At 43.6% G+C, this 15,250-nt stretch overlaps 1 protein-coding gene across 1 annotated transcript; it reads left to right on the top strand.

Moving 5' to 3' along the window:
* Positions 1–11,391: 11,391 nt before the first annotated feature.
* LOC132867923 (coagulation factor XIII A chain-like) lies at positions 11,392–13,333 on the top strand. Its single transcript, XM_060900889.1, has 4 exons — positions 11,392–11,746; positions 12,081–12,241; positions 12,642–12,778; positions 12,988–13,333. Exons 1-4 carry the CDS (start codon positions 11,449–11,451, stop codon positions 13,127–13,129), a joined length of 738 nt encoding a protein of 245 aa, XP_060756872.1. The 5' UTR covers positions 11,392–11,448; the 3' UTR covers positions 13,130–13,333.
* Positions 13,334–15,250: the final 1,917 nt, after the last annotated feature.

A 15,250-nucleotide genomic window follows, 5' to 3' on the forward strand; every position in this document is an offset into this window, starting at 1 on the left:
ATTATAGCGCCACAAAAAAAATTGGCATTATATACATGATTTTTGCAGCTCATGCAGCTGTAAAACATTCTGGATTACAACTTAGGTCTTTTCTTACAGAATTTAAAACAAAAAAGTAATTGTAAAATAATTTAGGGCTTTTGTTTTGCAGCCTGTGTTTATTGCAGCAGTGGGGTCCACACGGACCCCAAGAAGGAATGCCTTGGTAGTTTCATTATGGAACATAAAAGAAATAAAAGAAGTTAACTTTCAGTGTGCTATTCAATTATAAAATGAAAGACAAATAAACTTTACTCTGGGGTCCGGTTGGACCCCAGTAACAAATTAATTATACCTTCACAATGCAAAAAGCTGATCTTCTGGTGCTTTAGTGTTTTAATTAAGACATAAATTCCGACAAATTCATAAAACGGTGAGGCAGTATGTCACATATTTTTAAAATGGCAAACAAACATATAGGTGCGGGGTCCAGATGGACCCCACTTGGTAGGATGAAGGTTAAAGGACGTAGGAACAGTTCCAGTGGAAAGAGAGGAATGGATGATGGCAGAGATGAAAGGGACCAGAGAAGGAAGGCAGGCTTTAACAAGAACAGTGGGGAGGGGGTCCAGCTGACATGTGGATGGCTTAGACTTATGGATGAGATCTGAGATTTCTGAGGCAGTGGGAAGCTGGAAGGAGGAAAAGGAGTGAGAGGATGGAGGAAGTTCAGGTAAACTGATGGGGGTGGATTGTGAACCGAGATGCTGGTGAATTGTTTGGATTTTTTCAGCAAAGAATGACATGAGGGAGTTACAGAAAGCAGGTGAGTACAGATAAGCCCTCAAGGCCCTGACTGGGCACAAAGTGAGCAACTTGTCCTGCTCTGCCTGCGAGGCAGAGGAAGGCTGGAATTGGGACACCTGGTTGATGGACTGCTGATTAAGAACCTTTGGCAGAAAAGCTGGATTTGGCCAAAGCGACATGCCAGTGCCTCCTGCCTGCCACCTTAGACAGTCATCGCTAATGGAGAGAGCACACAGCTCTCCAACCCGCTTTGCTGAACAGAGTGCCAAGAGAAAAGCAGTCTTAAGGGACAAAGATCGCAAATCTGCATCTGAAATAGGCTCCTATGGACCTTCAGTGAGCGATGTTAAGACTGTGGGCAGATCCCAGCTCGGCGCCCGCAAGGTGCGACCTGGACGCAACCGGTGGGCTCCCTTCAAGAACTGGCCAATCAAAGAATGCCTACCCAGGGGTCTGTTGCCTGTGCCCTGGTGAAAGGCTGAAATGGCCGAAGCATAGACCTTTATTGTACTGACTGCCTTGCCTTGATCCAAATGGGACTGCAAGAAGCGTAAAACATGTGGCACAGGGCAAACTGCTGGCTCAAGACCCATGCCGGCACACCAATCTTAAAAGATCCTCCATCTGAGTGCATAGCAAGCTCTAGTAGATGGAGCCCTGGAGTTATCAAGTGTCTCTTGAACAGACTCGTCTAGCTGCTCAGTGACAGACTCTGCAGGGGCCAAACCCATAGACGTAGGGTACCTGGGTTCGGATACCAGATCCACCCATCCATGTGTGACAGAAGATCCGCTCTGCATGGTAACTGCCATGGCTGACCCTGCAGCAGCCGGAGCATGTCCGGGAACCAAGGCCTCGATGGCCACCGTGAAGCAACCAGCAGGACTAAGTGTTGGCCCTCTCCGATCCTCCGGAGGACCTGAGCTATGAGAGGGAGTGGAGGAAAAGCATACAACAAGCTTGTTGGCCATTCTTGTGACAGAGGCCGGTGCTGTCTCAGGGAGCCAAATGTCGATAAGATATAAATTGTTTGGTCTTTCCAGACGCAGTCTTTGCACGTCCACACCGCTCGTCCATATCTGTCCATTCCATCCATTCTATTCAAATTCAAATTGATCTCCGAAAAACGTATTCCTTGCAAAGCTGAAAGCTGCTCCGAGATAACAACCATTTTGTGGTTAAAGTTCTGAATGTCAACAGTCCGAGTGCCAACAGCTTTGCCCACCACTCCAATCATATCGGGTAGCTTTGTGGGGCTTTGAACAGCTGTCACCGTTGTCTTATTTCCTCGATATACCAGGGCAATGCCTAATCCAATCAGCAAAAGTCCTGTAATCATGGTTCCGAATAGGTAGATATCTTCAATGTCCTCCACAGAAAGAATTGCCAGGCACACAACCTGCCACCGCTCCTAGGCATCCATTGTGTAACCAGCCGCAAACATTCCAGCAGGACAGACGGGTTCCCCCGAACCCAGGCTTCTCATCGAGAAAACTGTGTCAATTTTGTTAGGAGACCAATTTATCAATTCCATGCTTGTTTTAGTTTAGAAAGTAATGCAGGGAGAGTCTCTTCAAAAAGTACAGCAGATGAGACAAGACACAGAAGCACAAGCAGGGAAAAAAAGGAGGGAGGGGGAGAGCAGAAAATGCGACCGCCTTCCATGGAAGCACGGAGAGAAAAAAAAAACACCTTCCTTAAATATAACATCAGTTTCCACTGCTATGCGGATGACACCCAGCTCTACCTCTCCAGTAACCCCACTTCCAACCTTCCACCCTCCTCCGTTACTGACTGCCTAGCAGAAATAAAAACCTGGTTCTCCTCCAACTTCCTCAAACTAAACAGTGACAAAACTGAGGTTCTCCTCATTGGCACCAAATCGTCACTATCCAAAATTGACAGTTTCTCTCTTTATATTGACAATTGCTCTGTCTCCCCCTCCCCACAGGTTAAGAGTCTGGGTGTCATCCTCGACAGCACTCTTTCCTTCCAATCCCACATCAATAACATTACCCGGTCTGCGTATTTCCATTTACGCAATATCAACTGTCTCTGCCCCTCCCTTACTCCCCATGCCACTGCTATGCTTGTCCACAGCCTCGTCACTTCTTGTCTGGATTACTGCAACTCCCTCCTCTCTGGTCTCCCTCACAAATCTGTCCATAAGATCCAACTGGTCCAGAATTCAGCTGCCCGCATCATCACCAGAACTCCCTCCATCCACCACATCATGCCCATCTTGCAGCAGCTCCACTGGCTCCCAGTCAAGTTTTGAATTGAATTCAAAATCCTTCTGTTAACTTTTAAGGCCATCCACAACCTCGCTCCCCCATATCTGTCCGATCTCCTCCATGTTGCCACTCCCTCTCATTCCCTCAGATCTTCTTCTTCTATCCATTTGACTGTCCCCTCCGCCCGTCTCACCACCATGGGGAGCAGAGCTTTCAGCTGCTCTGCTCCAGTGGTGTAGTGGAGATTTTTAAAGTGGGGGTATGCGATTCGTGACGTCTCCCCTTCTCCCCTCCCCTCTCTCTCTCTCTCTCTCCTTCTGTTCCTCTCCCTCGCCCCACTCCCTCACCGCGGAGGCGGGGGCCGGCTCCACCTCATTCATTTCTATGGAATTAATTGAAAAAAACCCCACTTTTTCAAACATCCGCTGCTCTGGCATGCTTTCACCTAGAGACATGATTCAAACTCTAAAACGTAGGAAAACTTCTCCTCTGTGGATCTGGCATTCAACTTTTCTGCTAGGTTCTACATTTTCGGATCAGTCCCGGCTCAAACGCCATGTGGGGTCCGGTAGAAAATCCGGCTTTATAATGGGTGTCTATTGCGTTACACACCAGTGGAGCTCATTTAGTTAGAGTGTAGAGAGCTTGAAAAAATAGCTCAAACTTTCTCGCTTAAACTGTGTTTTCAGCCAAAAATTTCACTCTACAGACATGATTTTCTCAAAAGTAGTAGTCACACTTGTCCTGATTCACACAATGTGTCTACCTAACCAATAGGATTTACAGTTTTTGAATGAGAAGCCTCAAACTGAGGAGAGTGCAGCTGGGAGGCCTCATTGACACCCATTATAAACGTGACAGAAAAGTCACTCATTTGTAACTCGCTCTAGTGTCCTCACTTTTAACACTACAGACAAAAAAATTACATCATTGTATTCAGGAGACCCTTGTAGCACTCACTGTGAAATAATTTTGTGAATAGCTGCTTTCGTTTTCAAGTTATTCGTCGTTGTTCAAGGCCTGCTCCTGAGCAAAAAACAGCAGAAAACTGACAAGATCTTGTGTGACTCAGCGCTCCTGCTCAGGCCCGTCACCATGCCGACTGGGGCCAGTGAGGGAGCAGAGAGGGGAGGGGCTGCTGTCTCAAGCACACACATGATCATTGTAGCGTCATAGCAGGTCACACATTCACGGCCAGCAAACATGCGTGACCAAATTGCTTCGCGCACTGCATCCTCTCACAATTTCCAGCAGGGGAATTGTCACCTCGGGAGAAGTGGGTGGACGGCGTACCCCCGTGTACCATGCCCACTACACCCCTGCTCTGCTCCCCAGCTTTGGAACTCATTACCTCCCAAACTTAGAAATATCAATTCCCTTCCACATTTCAAATCCTCATTCAAAACACACCTGTTCAAACTTGCTTTTCAAATTTAATCACTGCACTGTCGAATTAATTTTTAATTTTGAACTGTAACTTGTTTTAATGTTTTTTTTTTTTTTTAATTTTAATGTATGGTTTGTCTTTCAGGCGGCACGGTGGTGTAGTGGTTAGCGCTGTTGCCTCACAAAAACTGCGGCCCGTTGTTGGACCAGTGGACTACCATCCCCGGCTCCTGCGCTCACTCCGATCCTGGAAAGGAGGGATTAACCTCGGTAACATTCGGCCCCTTGGTCGGGCACCCCAGAAGGTATGTGGCTCGATTTCAGCCAAGATTGCCTTGGTCAAAGCAAGATCGATTGTCAACAAGACTTTCATATTGAATGACTTTTTTAGAACTCATGAACTGGATCTGCTTTGCGTAACGGAGACGTGGCTGAATGTGGGTGAGTCTGGCCCTTTCACTGAACTGCTGCCGCCTGATTGCACGTATTTTAGTTCACCTAGGACTACAGGAAGAGGTGGAGGCGTAGCCTCTGTGTTTAAAAACAGCCTGAAATGTACGCAAACATCAGTCCAGAATTTCTCTAGTTTTAAGCTAATGGCATTTGAACTCAAGCACTCTCAGCCAGTTTTTTGTGCTGTGATCTATCGGCCACCGAACTACAATAAGGACTTTATCAGTGACTTTTCCAATTTCCTGTCAGAAATTTTGCCAAAGTATGATCAAGTTCTAATAGTGGGTGACTTTAACATACATGTATGCTGTCCATCAAAGCAAATGGTTAATGACTTTCTGAACGTTATTGATTTGTTTGGTCTTATATGCCGCTTTTCCACTACAAACGCGGCTGAGCCGGGCTGAGCCGTGCCGTGCTGAGTCGAGCTGAGCGGGGCTGTTGGAGTTGCATTTCGACTACAACCGCGCTGAACCGTGCTGGCTGGAAGTGGGTGGACACATTGGGTGGAGTTAGCGAAAGTGGGTGGACGTCACGTGATGTCGTTAAGCAGCGCAAACAGTGACATCAGTGATCTTTTAAGCGGTAGTCTCACGACCCGAATAGTAAACAATAAACATGGAGGACATGGAGTCGTTAGTGTTGCTGGTCTTGGTGCTGTGGCTTGTTGTCACCGACAACGCCAACAGATACTGGCAAGAGCGTATAGATGAGGCGAGGCGCATAAGGCTTCAGAAATTCTCGTAATTCGTAATTCTCTTTCTTCCGGGTTTACGGTGTTTATAGATCCCAGCGTGCTCGCAGGGCGTGTGTGGGCATGTGAGGACACTCCTCCTCACCAATCAGTGCACAGGGGAGTGTCTGCTCACACCCCCAGCCTCACTCAGCTCGCTTTGGCTCGCTTCAGCCCCACTCCAAAACCGTGCGAGTTTTAGGGGCTAAGCAGGGCTGAAGCGAGCTGAGTCGTGCTGTTTTTTGGTAGCCGAAATGCGAGCCGTGTCGGGCTGAAGTGAGCTGAAGCGAGCTGAAGTGAGCTGAAAAAGGGTAGTGGAAAAGGGCCAATACAGTCTGTGACTGAATACACTCAAGTGCACGGTCACACATTAGATTTGGTACTCTCCTGTGGGTTATCTGTGTGTAACGTTAATATGTGCGATGCTGTTTTTTCTGACCATAGGCCTGTATTATTTGATGTCTCCCTCTCTTGTTAAGCTGAGCGTTGTGCCCCCGTGCGCTACCGCCGCATTTTAAATTCCACCACTGCTGCTCGGTTCTCGGCGGCTTTTTCTCCTGCCGCTGATAATCTTACAGAACACTCAAGTCCAGATAACCTAATCTACTCATTTAACTCTGCTTGTCTCAACATTCTCGATGCAATAGCTCCAGTCAAAAAACTGCGGCCAAGAAATAAAATAGAGCCCTGGTTAAATGATGTTACTCGCGCGTGCAGACAGGAATGCAGAATAGCTGAACGCAAGTGGAAAAAAGATAAGCTGCAAATTTCTTTTGATATCTTACAAAGCAACTGGGTCAAATATCAAAGAGTTGTCAAAAGTGAGAAAACAAAATATTTCTCTAATGTCGTCCAACAGAACAGCAACAATCCACGCACGTTATTCAAAACTATTGACAGTGCTTTAACTGCACCTCAACCTACCGGGAGTGATGCTACTCCCTTAAGATGTGAAGGATTTTTACATTATTTTGTGGAAAAGATCTCTAATATCAGATCTATTATATCTCCTCCCTTGGCTGATCCGTCCTCCTCTGTTACATGCCACAAGGTGTTTAGTGAATTTGAACCTGTGTCTCTCTCTCTCTCCTCCTGGAAACCATTGGGCAGCTGAAATCCACACCTGGGCCCACAGACACTATTCCTCCACGTCTCATTAAAGACACTATTGACACTACTGGAGCCAGTATTTTAGCCATAATAAACTCCAGTCTTACATCAGGCATTGTACCCATGCATTTTAAGCACGCTGTTGTGCAGCCTTTAATTAAGAAGCCAAACCTGGATACCTCAGTCTTCTCTAATTACAGGCCTATATCTAAGCTCCCATTTTTATCTAAACTGTTGGAAAAAAAATTGTATTTAAACAGCTTCAATCTCATTTAGATGCAAATAATCTTTTAGAGCCTTTTCAATCTGGTTTTAAAGCTCGGCATAGCACAGAGTCAGCACTCCTTAAAGTCTTTAATGATTTGCTGCAAATTACTGATAGTGGTGATTTTGTGATTCTGGTACTCCTTGACCTTACAGCTGCATTTGACACAGTAGATCATAGCATCCTTATTGATCGCTTAGAACAGTGGGTTGGCTTAAAGGGAACAGCCTTGGAATGGTTCAAGTCATATCTTGTTGACAGAAGTTTTTCTGTCAGCATTGGAGAACACACCTCTTCCTCTGCACCCCTCCCCTATGGGGTCCCCCAGGGGTCAATTCTTGGCCCTATCCTCTTCTCCCTCTACCTTTTGCCATTAGGTTCCATTTTAAAGAAATATAACATCTCTTTTCATTGTTATGCTGACGATACCCAGATTTATATGCCACTGAAGCCCACTAACTCCCAGTCAGTTTCTAAGCTCATTGATTGTCTTGAGGACATTAAAGCCTGGATGTCCTTGAATTTTTTAATTTTAAATGAAAACAAAACTGAGGTTTTATTCTGTAAACCCAGCAAGGCCTGCAAAAATAACTTGGACCTTGGCCCTCTGAGTCTTTTTGTCAAAGATTCAGTAAGAAATCTAGGTGTAATTTTTGACTCAGACTTCAAAATGGAGAAACAAATAAATACTGTTGTCAAATCTAGTTTCTTCCATTTAAGACTCCTATCAAAGGTCAAACCTTTTTTATCTCCTAGTAATCTGGAGACTGCTATACATGCTTTTATTACGTCCCGCCTTGATTACTGTAATGCTTTGTATGCTGGTCTTAGCTGCTCTTCCTTGTCAAGGCTCCAACTTGTTCAGAACGCTGCGGCACGGTTCCTGACCAGAACACACAAGCATGAGCACATCACACCTGTTCTGAAGGCTCTCCATTGGCTCCCTGTGCGTTTTAGGATACATTTTAAAATTCTGTTGTTTGTTTTTAAGTCTCTGAAACATTTAGCCCCATCCTACATAGCAGACCTCCTTCATCATCATACACCCCTGAGATCACTGAGGTCCTCTGACCAACTACTGCTAACTGTCCCACCCTCTAGACTAAAGAGTAGGGGGGGATTGTGCTTTTGCAGTTATAGGCCCCAAACTATGGAATGAACTCCCACTGCATGTAAGGCTTGCCCCCTCAGTGCCCATCTTCAAGTCCCGCCTGAAAACACACTTTTTCTCCCTGGCGTTTGATTCTCTATGAGTGGTGTGATGTTATGTGACTTGGTATAGTGAAGATCCATGTCTGTTGTCCATGATTTGCTTTTAGGGTCTCATCTCATCTCATCTCATTATCTCTAGCCGCTTTATCCTTCTACAGGGTCGCAGGCAAGCTGGAGCCTATCCCAGCTGACTACGGGCGAAAGGCGGGGTACACCCTGGACAAGTCGCCAGGTCATCACAGGGCTGACACATAGACACAGACAACCATTCACACTCACATTCACACCTACGGTCAATTTAGAGTCACCAGTTAACCTAACCTGCATGTCTTTGGACTGTGGGGGAAACCGGAGCACCCGGAGGAAACCCACGCGGACACGGGGAGAACATGCAAACTCCACACAGAAAGGCCCTCGCCGGACCCGGGGCTCGAACCCAGGACCTTCTTGCTGTGAGGCGACAGCGCTAACCACTACACCACCGTGCGCTTTTAGGGTCTATGTGTGATTTTATGTCTCTGTCTTTTATCTGCTTTTAGGTTTTATATATGATTTTTATGTATATTCACTTCATTCTTACTTATTTTTATTTATTTATTTAATTACTCTCATTTTAGATGGACTGTACAGCACTTTGGTCAACTGTTGTTGTTTTTAAAGGGCTTTATAATAAACCTGAACTTGAACTTGAACAGAAAGAAGGTCCGGGTTCGAGCCCCGTGGCCGGCGAGGGCCTTTCTGTGTGGAGTTTGCATGTTCTCCCCATGTCCGCATGGGTTTCCTCCGGGTGCTCCGGCTTCCCCCACAGTCCAAAGACATGCAGGTTAGGTTAACTGGTGACTCTAAATTGACCATAGGTGTGAATGTGAGTGTGAATGGTTGTCTGTGTCTATGTGTCAGCCCTGTGATGACCTGGCAACTTGTCCAGGGTGTACCCCACCTTTCGCCCGTAGTCAGCTGGGATAGGCTCCAGCTTGCCTGCGACCCTGTAGAACAGGATAAAGCGTCTACAGATAATGAGATGAGATGAGGTTTGTCTTTCATTTTTGTACGGTGTCCTTGGGTGCTAGAAAGGCGCCTTTAAATAAAATGTATTATTATTATTATTATTATTATTATTATCTGGCCCGTACACAGTCCTTGAGGAGAATGCACTCTCAACTTTTTGTCTGTTATGGGGCGGCGAAGTGCGGGCTGCTGCTTTCCAAACAGAGGCTGTCTCATTGGCTGGTGGAGGTTATTTCCCACGCTTACAGGGCTCAGGGGATACCGGTCCCTTCGGGTACGAGGGCTCACTCTACCAGAAGTGTGGCTACATCTTGGGCTGCCCTTAGAGGTGTGGCAGCAGGCGATATCTGTGCAGCGGCTTCATGGGTTACGCCATGCACTTTTACCAGATTTTACAGGGTGGACGTAACTCGCCCAGCTCCGGTCAGCGACACCGCCCTCATGTCTGTGACCGAGTGAGGTTCTAATGATTAATTCTGGGTTCCTTGTGACTCTTTTGGTATGTGTCATCCCTTTTTTAGACCGTAGTGACGGTCAGAGCGAGGTCGAAACAGATCGTAAGTTACGAAGGTAACTATGGATCTGTGAGACCGAGGGATGACCGTCACTATCCTTGTCACTCGGACCATCCTGAGGCGCTCAAGGTAGGAGACTGAACTGGGAGCAATCTCTGCTATTTATAAGGCGAGTCGTTCTGCTTCCGGAGGTCATGGACATGACTTTGTTGACATATGGTCTCGGTGATAGGCAGAATGAAGGTGATCATTCCTTTTTTAGACCGTAGTGATGGTCATCCCTCAGTCTCACAGATCCATAGTTACCTTCGTAACTTACGTTTTCATATGTTCACACTTGACATTCTTATTCTCACCCAACCTTTTCATATCCTTACCTGTCTTCCAAGGAAATCAATTTTCTCATTGGCAATGTTCCCATGTTTTCATATGTTCACACCGGACATTCTTATTCTCACGCAACCTTTTCATATCCTTGTGCTCTCCAGGCAGCCCAGAACATACCCAGCACAAATCCCTCTGCTCCCCTCTCCTCACATGTCCTTTCATGCTGATGCTGCTCTTTTCAGATTGGCCCCAGCAGGGGAACTTTGCTTTTTTTTCTCCTTGCTTTCTTTCCCTAAAGGAGGGTGTGGGGGCCTCACCTCTGACCCCTCCAACCCCCCTCCCCCCCCCCCGGGGATCCATTCCAATAAAAAGACGTCCACCCCATCACACATACACCCCCCTCCACATACAATATATTGCCAAAAGTATTCGCTCACCTATCATGGGAATTTTTGACCATTCTTCCAGAAGCGCATTTGTGAGGTCACACACTGATGTTGGACGAGAAGGCCTAGCTCTCAGTCTCCGCTCTAATTCATCCCAAAGGTGTTCTATCGCCTTGAGGTCAGGACTCTGTGCAGGCCAGTCAAGTTCATCCACACCAGACTCTGTCATCCATGTCTTTATGGACCTTGCTTTGTGCACTGGTGCACAGTCATGTTGGAAGAGGAAGGGGCCAGCTTCAAACTGTAAAAACAGTCTGCATGCCTAGGTGCTTGATTTTATACACTAGTGGCCATGGAAGTGATTGGAACACCTGTTTCCGATAATTTGGATGGGTGAGCAAATACTTTTGGCGATATAGTGTACATACACACACACAGTACACACACACACACACACACATATACACGTGCTGCGCCCTCTTTGGCAAGCACAATTTAACTACAGTTGATTTTCCAAAAATGATATCACAGACAGACTTTGTTCTAATTCGCCCATTTTTAACCCTTTAACTGACCGCTCAACCATTTGGTAGAGCACATTTTAAAACACCAAATCTCACCAAATTTCCATCTGTCATGAATTCAATCATAAGACACCTTTCTACCACCTGGGCACATGTTAAACACAAATAGTTTGCTCAGTACCCCTGTGATGTCGAAGGCCACACCTTTTAAGTAAACATGATCTGAAGAATAAAGCAATTTCGGCCATATTTTGCCAAATCACATCTATCAAGTTTTCAAAGGTAATACTTTTTTTTTCTTCAAATCTATGTTAAAATGAAGTCAAATAACATACCAATTAATTTACCTACAAAATAAAATAACACCTTCATGGTTAAATAATTTTTTGAAAATTTGCATGACCAAACGGTTGATAAGTCACTACACCCCTGTTCACAACAGTTACTTAAAAGCAAACACGAGCTGAGTTACTAGTGCTACAACTGTCACAATAGTGAGCTCTCTCTGTATGTCTCTCTCTGTCTGTGTAGGCACTGCAGAGGAACGCAGAGTTCTGGAGAAAGCGGAGGAGTTTGGCTGTCAGCGGGAGAAGGCTTCTGTGCCTCCGGCAGATGTGGAGGTAGAGATCCTTGCTCTGGAGGTGCAGTGGGGTGAAGATTTTGACCTGGAGTTGCAGTTCACCAACCGCAGCAGTCAGCAACGTGTGGTGAACATCTACATCAGTGGTAATGTGGTCTACTACACAGGAGTGCCGAGTGCTGAGGTCATCTTTGAGACACCGGTTGTGGAACTGGGGCCACAGCAGAGTAAGTGTGTATGTTTGTGTATGGTTGGGTGTGTGTGTGTCTTTTTGGTATTTCTAAGTGTCAGTCCACTTGTAAAACTCATTTTGTAACCTTAATTTTTTAAACACATTTCACCATCAACATGATTGTGCCTGTATTGGAGTGCGGTTTTAATAATTGCTTATTAATAGTAGACAATAAATTTGATGGCTAGCAAACTCATATGAATTAAATATCTAAATATTTAAGTGGTTTCACTTCAGATTTTCATCATAAAGCATCCTTATGCATATCATGGCTAAAATTTGAATGCATATTGCACTATATGTGCTTTACTGCCACCTATTGGTTCCAGGTAAAAAGGAAAAAATTGTGGTGCGCAGTAAGGACTATCAGAGTAAGCTGGTGGAACAGGGGAACCTGAACTTCATCACTACAGGGAAAGTGAAAGAGACGGGTCGAATCATAACCACCATGAGGGTTGTCTATGTGCACAATCCCAAACTCACTGTGCAGGTCTGATGCACCATCCTGATCAAAATCATTACAAACCAACCGATATTTGAATTGTTGATTTTACACACCAAAGTCTCATAATATACAAGCTGTTCTACTTTATGTTTTGGCTTATATTTTTAACTTCTGCCTAATATGTGGGGTTGGAAGTGAAATTAAAATGCCTGCCATTGGTTTGACATGAAATTTGCAATTTGTTTACATATAAACAGACATTTATGTCAATTATATGCAACTCTATTCAAACATCTGCATGTCATTATTTTGCAGACTGTGTTACTGAGGTTTGAGGTTTGGCTGGGCTTTTAAACTCCTAGGAGACATTGATGCCTTTCCTAATAATTCCACTGATTATTGTGGGCATTTTCCTCTTTATGGTCCATCTTTCTCTCTCTCTCAGGTGGCTGGTTCTCTCAGAGTGGCTGAAGAGATATATGTAACAGTGGAGTTCACCAACCCCTTCAAATTCAGTTTGGAAAATGTGTATGTGCGTACAGAGGGGCCTGGCATCGTGCCAATCAATACTAAACAGTACAGGTAAAAGATTTTCTCACAGGCACAGGATGTCAAATGGTCAGACATTAGTCTCACATCATTCAGAAGGGCTTCTCATGTGTGCTTTTATCTGGTGTCTTTGTTGAATGTACTAAAATGAACAAAATAATATTCATATTCATAAGATTACAAAAAGTGCATGCCCACCCCCCCCAACAACAACTTAAAAAATGTCTCTCTGTGTTTTGCAGCCTAATTGCCCCAGGCAGCTCTATAATATGGAGTGAGTGTTTCAGTCCTCGAAGAGCAGGAACCACCAAACTGATAGCCAGCCTGGACTGTGCTGCTCTCCGGCAGGTGTATGGGGAGGTGGAGGTCACCATCCAGCCATGAGAGAGAGAGAGAGAGAGAGAAAAGGAAAGAAATAATATTACAGAAATTCCATAGGTCAGTCTCTATAATGTTTGCTGACTGAAGAAAGAAAATCAGTTATATACTTTTAAACAATGTCTTGGACAAGCATCATGTTACCTTATTTACCATTTTACAGTTTTGTTTAAATGAATGTCAACATAATCGAGACCTGATTCTTAAATAAAGAGCATTTGAAAAACTTTTCTGCTGTAATTTTTGCACAGTCATCCCATTCCAAAATGCAGATGGAATAAACCCCTAATTCTTTGACCCAATGAACTGGCCTTATCTCAAAGCTTACAATATATAATATTAAATTAGATGATAGAAAGGTAGTCTATCTGTAAAGATTACCTTTAATTTTTAAAAAGGTTGCTGGTTCGATTCTCCGAACCAGCAGGACTGGCTCAAGTGCCCATGAGCAAAGCACCTAACCCCCAACTGCTCTGACAAGTGTGGTGGTGTACCTTGTGTCTGATTAGCCAAAGAAAAACTGATGATGTGATTATCAGTTCAGGCAAGAGCCCAGCCATTACTTTTGTTATATATCAAGAAATTGTTGTTTATCAAGAAATATCAAACTGGTAAAATAGCACTTCTCTGCTGATCAGACCTTCTAACTTGTCAAAGAGGCACAAATTCTTTACTATAAAAGTCAAGAAAGATGCTTGGAATTTCATGTCCACATTTCTTTATCATTGGTTTTGCTTGTAATATGCATCAATATTTAAAAAAATACAATGTGTGCAAAACAGATATATAAAAATGAATTGCTCATAGCTCATGAACCTCCTCTGTAAAGTGCTTTTTGGGACACTCCATGCCCTCGCTCTAATCCTAAGATGTGGTGTTATTTCTCTCTCCTCCTGCTGCCTTTCCATACTCTTCTATACATCCCCTCATCCTCTCTTCACACAACTGATTTAAAGTTATCTTACTCATTGCCATTTCTTTTCTGTCTTTTTCTCATATTCTGCCTTGCCTTTCTTTGTTTTATCATTTGACTCTGAAATACATTTCAACTGTTATGCATTCAAGTTTCAATCAATCAACTTGGACTCAAGTTGAACTTGCAACAATGAACTTGCACTCAAGTTTCCATCAATGAAAAGTTTGTAACTTTAACAAAACAGACTTCATGTTAAAACTACAATGATTTTCTTGGTTACACAGTTATACTTTGTGACTATATAGGATACAGTTATAGTAGCTAATTATTTATAATAATGCCGTCTGTTATCACCCAAATGAGGATGGGTTCCCTTTTGAGTCTGATTCCTCTCAAGGTTTCTTCCTCATGTTGTCTGAGGGAATTTTTCCTTGCCACTGTCACCACAGGATTGCTCATTGGGGATAAATTAGGGATAACATTAGCTCATGTTTAAAGTCTTTAATTTTTTGTAAAGCTGCTTTGCAAGTGTCTGTTGTTAAAACTGCTCTACAAATAAACTTGACTTGACATTATAATGATAGGAAGAATATATATCCATTAATCATGATTTTAAAATATTATTTACAGATAAACCCTCTTTAAATGACTTGATTGGCTGTTCTACTTTACCAGTAATACCCTGTTTGACTTTACCAATGTGTTATTGTTATAGTGGGACCAGTAAATATAATTTTTAAAATGTAAATTAATTTCTAAATTTTCTGCTGACATTTTACATGGCATTTCCTTATATGTAACATTTATAAACACTCAGTGAAGTTGTTACTTTTTTTTTTATAACCTTAACATGATTTACCTCATATGGCTATGCCATTTCACTGACCACTGGTTCTCTTGATTTTAATTTTGAAATAACATTTGCCATGCCCACAAAAGTGATGTCACATACCAAACACTTGGTTAATTTAACCAAATATTCCTGAGCAGAAACTCAGTAAAGAATTTAGATTTAGATAAATATGCTATATTGCCTACAAGTTTAGGTAGAGAAATTCTAGCTTAAGTATCCCACTTTATTCTCCTTTATGCTAATGAACTTATTTTAATAATAACCAAAACCTATCTATTTAGAGTACATTTACAGGTTCAAAAATACCAAAAAAAAAAAAACCTTTCAAATTACTTTTCTGATCTAATGTGTACAAATG

This window comes from Neoarius graeffei, chromosome 19 (genome assembly GCF_027579695.1).
Source record: "Neoarius graeffei isolate fNeoGra1 chromosome 19, fNeoGra1.pri, whole genome shotgun sequence".
Taxonomy (NCBI): Eukaryota; Metazoa; Chordata; class Actinopteri; order Siluriformes; family Ariidae; genus Neoarius; species Neoarius graeffei.